This window comes from Colobus angolensis, unplaced genomic scaffold, assembly GCF_000951035.1.
Source record: "Colobus angolensis palliatus isolate OR3802 unplaced genomic scaffold, Cang.pa_1.0 Scaffold221, whole genome shotgun sequence".
NCBI classification, from domain to species: domain Eukaryota; kingdom Metazoa; phylum Chordata; class Mammalia; order Primates; family Cercopithecidae; genus Colobus; species Colobus angolensis.
In genome coordinates, this window is record NW_012115389.1 from 2,582,510 (window position 1) to 2,597,322 (window position 14,813).

A 14,813-nucleotide genomic window follows, 5' to 3' on the forward strand; every position below is an offset into this window, starting at 1 on the left:
AAAAAAAAAAAATTAGCTGGGCCTGGTGGTGGATACCTGTAATCTCAGCTACTCAGGAGGCTGAGACAGGATCATTGCTTGAACCCAGGAGGTGAAGGTTGCAGTGAGCCGAGATTATGCCACTGCACGCCAGTCTGGATGACAGAACAAGATCCTATCTCATAATTAAAAAAAAAAAAAAAGAAAAAGAAAAAGGAGTGTGATTGCAAGAAAAATCTTGTTGGGGAGGGAACAGATAGGATAAAAAGTGCACTGGCAGGGTGTGGTGGCTCACACCTGTAATCCCAGCACTTTGGGAAGCCGAGGCTGGCGGATCGTGAGATCAGGAGATGGAGACCATCCTGGCTAACACAGTGAAACCCCGTCTCTACTAAAAATACAAAAACTTAGCCGGGCATGATGGCGGACACCTGTAGTCCCAGCTACTCGGGAAGCTGAGGCAGAAGAATCTCCTGAACCTGAACCCGGGAGGCGGAGGTTGCAGTGAGCTGAGATTGTGCCACTGCACTCCAGTCTGGGAGACAGAGGGAGACTCCGTCTCGAAAAAAAAAAAAAAAGAGAAGTGCATAGTTTGGTCTTCCCTACCCTTCTTGCTAAGTAAGCCAGGGACCAAATAGTTGAGAAGCCCATTAGCTGCCTCAAACTTACAAGCATCTGATGGTATCATCTGCTTCTTCTTGTGGCCTAATCCAAACTGTGCCTTCCTTTACCATTTACACCTTTCTCCTGCAATAATGGTTGAGACCAGGCCAATCTGTTCTCCAAGTAAAATGAGGAGCGAGGGAAAGCATCTATGTTGGAATACAAATACTGGTAGGAAGTAGGACATAAATATTGTCATGGAAACTTCATGGAAGGTCACTGTGATTGCTACTATTTTCTCAGTGTGAGGATGATTGTTAGGACTAACCTATGTATTTTTCTTCAGCTTTTTGCTGATCATATGATGATATGATGTGAAAAACCAAACTTAATCAACTAAAAACTAGAAGCAATGGAGAAATTTAGGAAGATGACTGGCTTATTACAAAATACGAAGTTAGGTCATTGAAAACCATAAAATAGTCCAACAAAAAATAAAAATTAAAAAATGAAATCGGCCGAGCACAGTGGCTCACGCCTGTATCCCCAGCGCTTTGGGAGGCCAAGGCTGGTGGATCACCTGAGGTTGGGAGTTTGAGATTAGCCTGGCCAACATGATGAAACCCCATCTCTACTAAAAATACAAAAATTACCTGGGTGTGTTGGAGCATGTCTGTAATCCCAGCTGCTTGGGAGGCTGAGGTGTGAGAATTGCCTGAACCTGGGAGGCAGAGGTTGCAGTGAGCTGAGATTGTGCCACTGTGCTCTAGCTTGGGCAACAGAGTGAAATTCTGTCTCATAAAAAAAAAGAAAAAAGAAGTTGAGAATTTATAGTTTTTATATAGACAAAAAGCAAGTTAGAGGAATAATGTAATACTCCATATAAAATTTTGAAAAGAGTTTTGAGGGGTTATTAGTCTTATATATGTGTGTAGGTTTTGGTTTTTTTTGAGACAGGGTCTCGCTCTGTCAGCCAGGCTGGAATGCAGGGACACAATCTCAGCTCAGTGCAACCTCTGCCTCCCAGTCTTAAGTAATGTTTCCACCTCAGCTTCCCGAATAGCTGGGACTACAGGCGTGCATCACCATACCCAGCTAATTTTTGTATTTTTTGTAGACACAGAGGTCTCCTAATGTTGCCCAGGCTGGTCTTGAACTCCTGAGCACAAGTAATTCACCCACCTCAGTCTCCCAAAGTGCTGAGATTATAGGTGTGAGCTACCATGCCTGCCCAACCTAATCATATATTAAAATAGAATATTACAATAATTAAAATAGTTTGGTGTTGGCACAATAAATATGTGAACAGAAAATTAAACGATAACTATTCCAGAAAGAGATTTGGTATATAAAGGAATTTGATAAATATTTTAGGTGGCATTATAAATCAGTGGACAAAATATGACTCACTCTATAAATAATCACGTGAAACATGGTAAACTGTATTTTCTACCCCATATTTTACAGAAAAATATATCACAGATGGATCAAAGATTTAAATATAAAAATTAAGTCTGCAAGGTACTCAATGTATGATTTTTTTTTTTAAATATTAGGATAGGGAGAACTTTTGTCAGTATACCCCAAATCCAGAATTTTATAGCTTCTTTTAAACTAGTACATGGGCAGGGCATGGTGGCTTATGCCTGTAATTTCAGCAGTTTGGGAGGCTAAGAAGGGAGAATTGCTTGATCCCAGAAATTCAAGACCAGCCTGGGTATCACAGCAAAACCCCATCTTTACAAATAATTAAAAAATTAGCCAGGCATGGTGGCACACACCTGTGGTCCAGCTACTAAGGAAGCTGAGGTGGGAGAATCCCTTAAGCCCAGGTGGTTGAGGCTGCAGCGAGCTATGATTGTGCCACTGCACTGCAGCCTGCGCGACAGAGTGAGACACCAACTAAACAAATAAACAAATGGGCCATGGCTCCCACCTGTAATCCCAGCACTTTGGGAGGCTGAGGCGGTGGATCACCTGAGGTCAGGAGTTCGAGACCAGCCTGGCCAACATAGTGAAACTCCATCTCTACTAAAAATACAAAATTAGCCGGGCGTGGTGGTGGGAACCTGTAACCCCAGTTACTCGGGAGGCTGAGGCAAGAGAATCACTTGAACCCAGGAGGCGGAGGTTGCAATGAGCAGAGATCGCGCCGTTGCGTTCCAGCCCGGGCAACAGGAGTGAAACTCCATCTCAAAAATAAATAAGTAAATAAATAAATAAATACATAAATAAATAAAAAACTACTACACGAAAATGAAAAAGTTCTGTATGATCCCTCTCCCCCGCCCCCAAAAAAGTAACCAAGTTGAAAGACGTAGACAAGGAGGGATGAGTAAAACAAAATAAAACAAAAGACATAGACAAACAGGGAAGAAACTATATAATTCACAAATCTTTTGTAAAACAATAAGGAAAGATCAAATAGTAGAATATGGACAAAAGATATGAAGAGATAATTCACAGGAAAAGAAATACAAATGGATAATGAACATATGAAAAGATGTTTGAACTCTGTGTTGGATAAATAGATGCAAATAAAAAATACAACATTTCACTTGGATTTACACACTTGAAAATGCACATGCAATGTGACTTTGTAATTGAAGTCAAAAGAAAAGGTTACAGATACTAAAACTGAACAAAAGTAGAATGATTTTCTAGCTGTAAAAGTAGACAGCAATTCACCTAGTAAACAACTGTTATAGGTCTAATACGTAATGCTTTCTTCTGTTTTCAGTGGTGATCTGTGAATGAACTTCATTTCTAAAGAAGCTAAAATAAAGGGAAAGCCTTGAAAGTTGCCTAGCAATGGGATAGGGAGAGGGATAGCAATCATTTATAAAGCTCTTATTACTCCCTTACCCCACCTACCTACCCCTAGAGGCAGGTAGTAAGGGAACGGGCAGCCTGATACTCCCAAGCACAGGAGGGATTAAACAAGGCAGGAACCACAAATTCCAAGGTCTCGTGGCCTGGGAAGGACAAACTCAATGAGGGAAGCAGGCCCAGCCTGGCCCTTGGCAAGCTCGTCTCCTGTCTAAGGAGCAGCTGTTACTCAGCTCTAGCTATTATCACACAAGAATTTACAAGTGGCATTGCTGGATCATCTAATTTTTCAAGAGATAGGGAACTTAGATTTATTTCTTAAGCCTCCCAATTTTTAAACGTTGACATTTAAATCTAAAATTTTTAAATAATGTGTGTGCCAAAGAAAGCATATCCACAAGCCAGGATTGAAATCTGTTTATCTTTTTCTCATTCATTATTAACGAGGTGACCTGGGGCAAGATCCTTAAATTTCCCACAACTTTCTTACGGATCAGTTTTCTCATCTGTAAAATATGGATAATAATATTTAACTTTAAAAAATTCTTTAGAACATGTGGAAAAAATAAAAAGGAAAAAATGTAGTGAGGATTTAAATGCAAGTAATACAATAAATGCTCAAATTGCAGCAGTTAAAATAATTAATAACAACAACCAACTGTTTCCAAATCACATTATTTGAGACGGAGAAGCTTCTGCTATGCTGAAAGGCCGGGCTTGAGACTTAGTGGGCTGGGCTGAGCATGCGCACACCGCTGTGGCGTCCATGACCGGCAGATGCTGCCCAGGTCCGCGGGAATTGTTTAAATTGAGTAAAGTCCTGACTCTGTCCACATTGGGTGAAGTGTAAATACAGAAAAATGTGGTAGTGTTTTACTACATGGAAATTGGTTACTGTTTATTTTTGAACTATCTATAAATTCCATCGTCTTTCATCTAATGAAGTTCCCAGCATATAAAATATTAATAGATCTTTCAAAATAATTAGAGCTTCCTGGAAGATTGCTTTTCCATCTGTGGGAAGAAAAGGAGCCCTGTTTACATTATTATTGCTATGAAAAGGATCATGTCCCTTTATGTAGAAAACTAAAAATAATTTGGAGTTAATCTGAAATTAATTAAGTTAGTTGCAGAAAACCAATCTTCCATTAAATGCAGCCATCAGCAATGTTAATGCCCTTTAATTGGGGCTTGGATGATTCAGGAGGGTTGGAATACCTTCCTAAGTCTGTAAGCACAGCATTACTTAGTGCTACTGAAGCTGGGAAATGGTAATACCTCTTACCTCCATTCTTTTTCACTAATTTGGCTTACATGGGTATCAGTGAATGACTACGCTTTTTTTGTTTCCTATCAAGTAGACTGCTTCTCTATATGAAGAACCACAGATCTTAAGGGTATGTAATAGGATCTCCTGAATTACGTGGTATCTTCATGAAGCTAGGTCTTTTTCACACATTATCATTCATTAAAGGAACAGAGAGATTGCCCCATAAAATAATAAAAAGCTTTATAAAGAAATGTTTTATTTAATGTTTAGCATTGCCCAGTCCTCATTCATCTTCCAAGGAATGTTCCTGGCAAAAGTGGTTACTGTTCTAGTATTTCCAAAATAAACAGTTTATATAGCCCCACCCAGTGGGGACTGATGACAGAAGTCGCTTAACCTCCCCATTCCCTAGGTATGGCAGAAAACTGTTATCACACCTCAGAGAAAGTAATTACCATAATTACTTTCCTTCTGGTTGCGCCTTCTTATCCCCAGGGGAAAGAGAATGAAATTTGAACTGGATTCTTAATCATGGTTTGCTTCCTGTGGTCCAAGTCTTATGTTTCAAAATGACTAAATCATTCAGAGAAAAATTCACTCACTGAAAAACTGAATCTAACCACATAGAATCTGAATATATATCTGTGCATATAAAAGTGAGGAAGTTGTTAAGACCTAACATTTCAGTTGTCACTGTTCCAAACCAAATTTGGTGTAAGGAACTTGAGCCAACCTCTCTCAATCAGACCATAGTAACTGGCATAGAAGAGTGTGTTGGGCTCAGGGCTGGGAGAAGTTTCCAAGGGAGTCTTCAGGCCGGGCTCTGAAAAACAAATTTTTGCTGAAGAGAAAAGCAGAGAGGAAGTGGCCTGGATCCCACAAAAGCAAGTCAGCAGGTCATGGCCAGGGCCACTACGTTGGCAGCTGGAGCAGCTCTGATGGGGACAACTTTCAGTCTCATCCACTGATTTCTTGAGGTCATTCTCTACAGGTTCCTTTTGAACTGCTGTTTCAACTTTGCTTGGAAGAACCAGGTTCTTTTAGAGCTTATTCTTAGAAGATGGTGGATTCTTAGATGAGAGAATCTGTTTTCATGCAGAAAATCATGGGCTCCAGTTCTGGGAGAATGCCCATCCACCCAAACTTCCCATCTTTAGGAAAATCACTGCTTATCTTTGAGAAATTCTGCAGAAGGTGGAGAATTTAGTGTCACTAGTCAGCAATTCTGAAGGTCTTTCAAAATGCAACTAGCATATGTTAGATCATTGCACCCCAGTTGTTCTACCTAAACTGCAATCTCTGGCTGGATCATCTGAAAGGAAAGGAAGTCTGAGCTTGGGTGGGCTCAGGATCTGGGAGAAGGTTATGTATACTATTACCTACAGGTTTTACTGTTCATTTAGCTTCAAGCACCGACACCACCTTGCAAAGATAAAGATAAGGTCTATCATCTCAGACAATTTAATCATGAGATTCTAATGAAAAAAAGAAGAAACAGAAGGGTAAACAGATCCCATCTATTCCGCTAAAATTGTGAGTGTAAAACTCCAAAAATAAGAGAGAGAGAGAGAGGGGTCTCTGTGGACAGTTACGTTGGATGAGCTGGAATGGCTGGGTCCCATGTTGTGCTCAGACATTGCAAAGAGGAACCAGTGGGCAGGGGAGCAGCAGCTCCAGAAATAGATGGTAGGAGGCTCCTCTGGAGAAACAACCTGTAAAACATCCTTCCTCTTCCCCGTGCTACGCCAGCCCCACAGTCCTCTTCACTGCTCTGTTCTCTCTGAAACGGCAAATTTCTTTCACCTTAGGGTCTTGTGCCAACTGTTCCCTGGGTCTGAATGCCCTCACTCTAGATCTTTGCCAGGTTGGTGGTCTCTCATCATGCAGAGTGCAATTGTCTCTCCTAAAGATGCTTCCTTAGACCTCCCTAAAACTTTCTGTCCCATTGTCTGTCTTAACGTTCTCTGTAGGCCTTATCACCAGCTCGGTTATCTTATTTGTTTATAGTCTAACTCTCCACCAGGGCCCTCATCTGGCTTCTTTTCAGAACACTCCCAGCTCCTAGAACAGTGTCTAGTGAGTGCTTAATAAGTAGTGAATGAGTTATATTGAAATTATAATTTATCCGGTGACAGATGAATCTATGTGAGTAGAAAAGCTCTCATTCAGAACTAATCCCATTTGATGTGCAACATTTTAGGGCCTTTCAAATTCCATTAGAATAATCAGGCAGGAAGGATCAACTCTTGCCTAGGTGCTGAGTCATTACTTTGGTAAGCCAGCTTAGCAATGGGCCAGTTTCTGGTGATGGTGATAGACGGGGTGAAGGGTACTTTTTCAGAGATCTCACCTTTAATTATCATACCACTGACCTTTCAAGGCTCAATTCAGCTTTTGAATTTGTAAAATAGTAACCACATGTGCCTACAGTAAATGACTTTTTTTAATGTGCTAATTGATGGTTCTGAAAGAAAGACTCTTCAAAAGTTTTCATCTTTGAGTACAGTCTATTGATTATGTAGGTCAGTCTATAAATATTATCATATAATAGCAGACTCTCAAAGATAGAGAATTCTAGGAATAATTTAAATCTATCGCCCTAGTAGGGTAGACACTGAAGGTTACACAGACCAGTATCAGGGATGAGGCTTCCTGCCTAGTTCATTGTCTTGGGATTTGAGTTACCTGCGGTGAAGCTGTGGCTCTGTGACACAGAGGTCCAGACCCTGGTCTGTGAAAGGTGGAACAGAGGATGTCCAGCCGGCCTGGGAAACTCTTGTTTAGACTCCTTGCCTCTATGCTGCAGTACGTTTTCTCCCATATGAACTGAGAATTCAATAAGTTCTTATTGAATTCCAGAGAGTATGATGCCTTACGGAACTGAACTTTTTGCTTCTCAAAGATATTAAAATGTCTTTGATTAATAATCTTTTAGAACCTCAAAGATATTAAAATGTCTTTGATTAATAATCTTTTAGAAAAATTTTTAGGAAGATTATTCAAAAAATCTTTCATTGTCTGGACCTGGATTAGAGAAAGTGACATAGGGCAGGGTAATGCTTTCACGGGAAAGACACAGTTATTATGGGTAATGATCATTTGAGAAACAATTTACCTTTGTGTGACTTAAAAAACAATCTCGAGTTACGTTTTTGTGGAAAAAAATTCTGGAATATCTGATGACCACATTGGTCAGCTAAAAGACTAACCTCTAAATACATGGGTTTTCTCCTCAAACAGTTCTATGTGTGATCATCTGTTTGTTGTTCTTGCTCCTGCAAATGCCATAACTTAGATGGGTTTTGTGTTACTGTTTTTTTTTAAAAAATGTGGTTTCACATCTCAGTGGAGCCACTTTGGTATCATTACATAGAACACACCAAAGTAGCCTTCTCTCCCTTTTGGTTAAGGTTTTCCGGTGTGTAGCATGACTTGATTTCTGCCTCGTTAAAAGCAGGGAACAGCACAGGAGAAGGAGGAGAGCGATGTTGACCTAACAGCCACGCAGAGCCCCGGCGTCCAGGAATGGCTGGCCCAAGCTCGCACCGCATGGACCCACCAGCGACAGAGCAGTCTCCAGCAACAAAAAGTAAAGTGTTTCCTACCTCTCTCTAGCCTGAAGATCTGCCCAGGGAAGAACCTGAGAGGCATGTTTCAGAAGGACAAGTTGCTTCTGTGCTAAAAACAGAGTGTCTCTTTATCTTCTCTTTGAATGAAGCAAGATGTGGCTGTTTCAATGTATTGACTCATGACCGCTGGGATGATTGGTCATTTGAAAATCCAGTCTTTAAGCAAACCTTGTGTTTAGGTTTACAAATAGTGTAACACGGCTATCATCTGCTTTACCAGAGATAAGTACTCTGTTTTCAGATTTGCTCTCTGACTCTATTTAATTTTAATATAAATCTCAGGAAAGCCTTTCAGGTTTGGTGAAAGTCTAAGTTGCATGTTTGTTTGTTATTTTTTTAATGAATGCAGTTTGTATTTTTACTTTCAAGTAGATGATATCACAAAATAGGATTGCTAATTGTTGCCTAGTGAAACAAATGACCTTTGATGAATAAGAATGATTTCTCATTGGTACCTTAACTATGTGTAAAACGCATATTCAAATATTTTATTTTCTCAAATAACAAGAGCATTTATTATAAATAATGAAGAATTAAAGCCAAATCTATTGATAACGTAATTTATCAAGTAAGTGGAGAACTTAAGTCACTTTTCCCAAGGATCTATCCTGTTAGCATGACAATACTGATTTTCAAAAATGAGAGAGCATTTTGTACCACTTGAGGGCACTATTGCCTGGCAAAATTTTCTTTTCCCATGGGTTTTTTTCCCCCCAGATTTTTCAGAGGTATCCTGTATCAAAGCAAAAGAATACTACAGAGTACTTTGGAGACACATTTGAATATTTACATAAACCACATGCTTTATGCAATGTGCAAACTTAAAAGCTCACTACCAAAGTTCTCTGAGAATTTTATACCTTGAACTATGATTGTAGGCAATAATCATAAAGTAACACATGTGTTTGCATTTGTCCTTTCCCTTGAGCAGGAGTTAGAACAGGAATTAGCTGAGCAGAAGAGTCTCCTTCGCTCGGTAGCCAGTCGTGGAGAGGAGATTCTAATTCAACATTCGGCCACAGAGACCTCTGATGACGCTGGGTATGTTTCAAAATGCTTCAATTTTCTCTTCATTGTGTTTTCCTAGCATTTGAAGACAAGTAAACATCTCACTCAAAATTTTATTTTAAACATCTTCAGCAAAATTTAGTCATCTCATTTTTACTTTAGGGTAGTAAATGTACCTGCATTTTGAACGTTTTGTTGCATCGCCTGAACATAGCGCCTGTAGTAAGCTAACTTGTTTGCCCTCCTTCCAGTGTGCGCAGCCTATCTGTCCAAAGATGCTCATGAGTTCATTTTTTTAATCAAATGAGAAATGCATTATAAAATGAGATACATGATTTTCTAATTGAATGATTACATCTAACTGGAGAGCATTCTCTCTGTAAGAGCTTATCTTGCCCTAACAGTATTCTAAAAAATAAGTGCATGGGCCCATTAAATACTAAATATTTTGAAATCTTGGTCTGGAGTGAAGAGTTTGAAAGTCTTCTACACAGAAAAGTCCGATGTTAAAAGAAAAATTAAGGAAGTTGGAGAATTTTCAAGTTGAAGACTTTTATTTAAAAGGTCATAGAGGAATTGCAGCAGTGTGGAAGCACCACTATATTTTGAGTCAGGTCTGAGTTTTATTCTAGTTCCACAAAGGTCCCTTTGGAAAAGTCACTCAACTGTGAGCCTCCTCTGTAGAATTTAGAATAATAATCCACTAATGTCATCACAGAAGTTTTGTGAAAATTATAAATGTCAACTGAGAAGATACACGGGAAAACTTTCTTTGAAATCTAAAACATAAAAAAAAAGTTTTCATGCAACCTCTGTGTTTATGTATTACTGAAAGTTGGAATTCGGCAGTATCCTTTGGCAAATAACTTTGACTCCATTTCCCATTTCTGAATATTTATTTTTAGGGGAAATAACATAAAGGAGGAGATATGTATTATGAAGATGGTTTTGGAAATATTATTTGTGATACCAAATAATTAAAAAGGCATAAATACTCACTAGTATAAAACAGTTGAAGAAAATTTTATACATATATAATCTTAACCCAAAATGATGTAACTGTATCAGAAAATGTATGTATGATGCTAAGTAAAAATGTGATATCAAGTTGAAAGTAGAGTATGTGTGTAGATAAGAACTAGAATAGACCATCGATAATAAAAAAAAAATTTTAGAGACGGACGACATAGGAATTAAAAAATATTTTTTGCAGTTTAATCAGTGCTGACATATGACATCAATGTTGACTGCATACAGTCTGTTACATACATACACACACACATATATATATATGAATTCTGAGGGCAAATGATAGGAGAATAAACGAAAATGCAATGGCAGCAGATATATTGTGACAAAATACGTAGGAAATAGGAAGGCATTCAAGAAAATGAAAAAACAAAAATCTGTGAAAGTTTTGACATGGCTAATAAATATCAATGTAAAAGAATAGGAATGAATAGTATTATGGCATCTATAGGCAGGGGTTGACTTTAACCCTAAAACTGTAAAAATTGCCTTAAAAATATAAAGGAGTTTAAAAACTCTCTGTTGTGTATCATGCTTGAAGATGCTGATGAGACCATGAATATGTGTCTATAGTAAACCCAAAATGAGACTGTTTCTTTCATGTTGATTGAGGCGAGACTTGCCTTCATGTTGCGTTCCTACCTGTTTCCAGCCCCTCTGAAATGTTTATTTATCTTGCCTAGTTTTCTGAATATTTTTGCCAAACAAATATTTTGACAAAGAACCCATCCAGTATTGCCTCCTCTCCGTGTGTATCATCACAAAAGGAGCAGAAGGGATCTCCTGCAACTTTATTGCCATATATATTTTTTTCTTTCCTTGGCCTTTAGCTTTGGAAAGGACCTAAATGAAATACAAACAACTGTAAGTTGCTCTTTCAAATATAAAAAATACTTTAAAAATAAATTTGCAGTGCAGTGCTGGCTTTCTATATAAGATTCACTTTAAAGACTACTTATACATTCTTTAACTTTTATACAAATGTTTAAGAAACTTCACCTTTACATGCAGTTGATAACAGTTCAGCCTTTTTCAAGCCTTTGGGTATCAAGCAAACAATTAACCGTGAATTAATGATATCTACATTCCAAAGTACATATGTATGTATATGTATATAAACCTTGCTAGGAAAAAGCCTGATATTCAGCCCGTAACTTGCTGGCTGCTTTTCTAAGACTATAAATGTGGCTTGGTTCGTGTAAAGAAACCCCTGTGGGAAGGACATGACCTACTTCATATAGTCACACATTTGCCATATGAGGATGAAGTACTGTATTACTTGTAGAGGGTTGATGCAGGGTGCCTTCCAAGATTACTAAGGAAAAACAACTGGAAATTTGTTGAAGTAAGTATAAAAGGAAAGAAGAATAATTTTCATGGAGAACAAAAGGCTATGTTTTAAAATGTTTGCTACTGGTGGTGTACATTTGTCAATGATTAAATGTCAAAATATAAACATTAAATATTCCTCTGGTTTTATTACAGATTTTTATGTAAATACAAATGAATTAAAAGTGCTATACCATAGGCTATTACCACAAAAGAAAAAAGCAATAAAGAAATTTAACCTCATAGGAACTTCAAAGCTTTTCAAAAATAATTTTTAAAAAGTAGAAAAATTCAGATACTAATATTATAGACACTCAACTAAAGGTATCAATTATGTTTTGGCATTTTTTTCACTTACCATTATTTTTTCAGGTATATTTCTTCATTTTAACTGTTTAATAGTATTTAATTTTGTGAACGTAATTTATTCACCCATTTTCTTATTGCTGGATATTGCCATTGCCATTATTACTATTATTACTATTGGGGTTTTTTGTTTGTTTGTTTGTTTGTTTTTTTATGAGACAGAGTCTTGCTCCGTTGCCCAGGCTGGAGTGCAGTGATGCGATCTCAGCTCACTGCAACCTCCGCCTCCTGGGTACAAGTGATTCTCTTGCCTTAGCCTCTCGAGTAGCTGGGATTACAGGCACCCACCACTATGCTTGGCTAGTTGTATTTTTAGTAGAGATGGGGTTTCACTATGTTGGCCAGGCTGGTCTTGAATGCCTGACCTAAGTGATCTACCCACCTTGGTGCCCCAAAGTGCTGTGATTACATGTGTGAACCACTGTGCACGGCCCTAAGATTGCTGCTTTTAGCATTGTTTAAATTAACTTCCTACATGTCTCTCATATGGGAAAGATTCTCTGCATTATATCCTAGGATTGGAATCCCTGCATCACAGATTTAAAGAGTTTTACTTTTCTTGAGACAGGGTCTGACTCTGTCACCTAGGCTGCAGTGCAGTGGTATAATTATAGCTTACTGCAGCCTTGAACTCCTGGGCTCAAATGATTTTCTTGCCTTAGCCTCCAAAGTAGCTGGGACTACTGGCATGTACCACCATGACTGCCTAATTTTTACATTTTTTTTTTTTTTTCTGTAGAGACAGGGTCTGGCTATGTTGCCCAGGCTGGGCTCAAACTCCTGGGCTCAAGTGATCCTTTTGCCTCAGCCTCCCAAAGTGCTAGGATTACAGGTGTGAGCCACCGTGCCTGGCCAGTTTACAGAAATTTTAAGTCTTATTTCTAGAGACTTATCTAAAGACACTGTTGTGCTTACATTTATTCTAAGAATAATTGGCTTTGGGGTACCATAGACTATCATCCTGCCAACACACTTGTTATTCTTTTTTTTCACTTGAGCAAAAGGCCCTGTATCAAAATATTAATTAATATCTACTATTCCTTTTAGATGACATGGTTTTAGTTAGGACTTCAAAGGTCCTGAAAAATGAAGATCCATGGAAATTCAGCCACCCTAGGTTGTTCCTGTTTTCGTCTTTTTTCTTTTCTTTTTTTTTTTTTGAGATAGAGTCTTGCTCTGTCACCAAGAAGAGTACAGTGGTGCAATCTCAGCTCACCACAACATCTGCTTCCTGGGTTCAAGTGATTCTCCTGCCTCAGCCTCCCGAGCAGCTGGGACTACAGGTGTGCATCACCATGCCCAGCTAATTTTTGTATTTTTAGTAGAGATGAGGTTTCTTCATGTTGGCCAGGCTGGTCTCAAACTCCTGACCTCAGGTGATCCACCTGCCTCGGCCTCCCAAAGTGCTGGGATTACAGGCATGAGCCACCGTGCCCGGCTCATTTTCATTATTATTAACCTTCATTTACTGAGCAACCACTATTTCCCAGATAGGGTTATAGGCCTTATGCATGTATTCTCTTTCATTCTCATAATTATGCAAGGTAGATACTATCTGCATTTTAAAGATGAGAAGATTGAGGCACAGAGAAGTGAAACAACTTACCCAATGTCACAAATAATGTGCTCGAGTGAGGGTCATAATCCAGGTCCATCTCGCTCCAGAAGTCAAACTTGGCTAGCCATGGTGGCTCACGCCTGAAATCCACAAATTTGGGAGACTGAGGTGGGAGGATTGCATGAGCCCAGGAGTTTGAGTTTACAGTGAGCTGTGATCACACGAGTCCACACCAGGTTGGGTGAGAGAGTGAAGCCCTGTCTCAAAAATAAATAAATAAATAAAAGCCATACCAGTCTCAGATGTCAACTGCTGCCTATCTTTAAGGATGACACTGGAGGGTCTTCCTCCCATATCCCTCTGTGTCCTGTACTACCTTTCCAGGTCCTGTACTGTCTCTCCGTGTCCTGTACTACCTGCCCAGGCTCTATACAATCCTTCCTGTGTCCTGTACTACTTTCCTATGCCCTATACAGTCCTTCCCATGTCATGTACTACCTTCCCAGGCCCTGTACTATTCCTCCATGCTCTGTACTACCTTCCCAGGCCCTGTACGATCCTTCCCGTGTCCTATACTACCTTCCCAGGCTCTGTACTATCCCTCCATGTCCTGTACTACCTTCCCAGGCCCAGTACTATCCCTCCATGTCCTGTACTATCTTCCCAGGCCTGTACTGTCCCCCCATGTCCTGTACTACCTTCCCAGGCCCAGTACTGTCTGGCCCAGGCCCTGCACTATTCCTCCGTGCCCTATACTACCTTCCCAGGCCCTGTACTATCCCTCCGTGTCCTGTACTACCTTCCCAGATCTCGTACAATCCTTCCAATGTCCTGTACTACCTTCCCAGGCCCTGCACTATTCCTCCGTGCCCTGTACTACCTTCCCAGGCCCAGTACTATCCCTCCATGTCCTGTACTACCTTCTCAGGCCCTGTACTATCTCTCTGTGTCCTGTACTACCTTCCCAGGCCCAGTACTATCCCTCCATGTCCTGTACTACCTTCCCAAGTCCCATACAATCCTTCCAGTGTCCTGTACTACCTTCCCAGGCCCTGCACTATTCCTCTGTGCCCTGTACTACCTTCCCAGGCCCAGTACTATCTCTCCGTGTCCTGTACTACCTTCCCAGGCCCTGTACTATCTCTCCGTGTCCTGTACTACCTTCCCAGGCCCAGTACTATCCCTCCATGTCCTGTACTACCTTCCCAGGTCC

At 39.7% G+C, this 14,813-nt stretch overlaps 1 protein-coding gene across 1 annotated transcript in view; it reads left to right on the forward strand.

The window, feature by feature from the left end:
* SYNE1 (spectrin repeat containing, nuclear envelope 1) overlaps positions 1-14,813 on the forward strand; it is a 543,966-nt gene that overhangs the window by 386,588 nt on the left and 142,565 nt on the right. Inside the window, 2 exon segments of the mRNA XM_011943785.1 lie at positions 8,139-8,270; positions 9,242-9,351. Coding sequence (XP_011799175.1) covers positions 8,139-8,270; positions 9,242-9,351 — 242 coding nt within the window.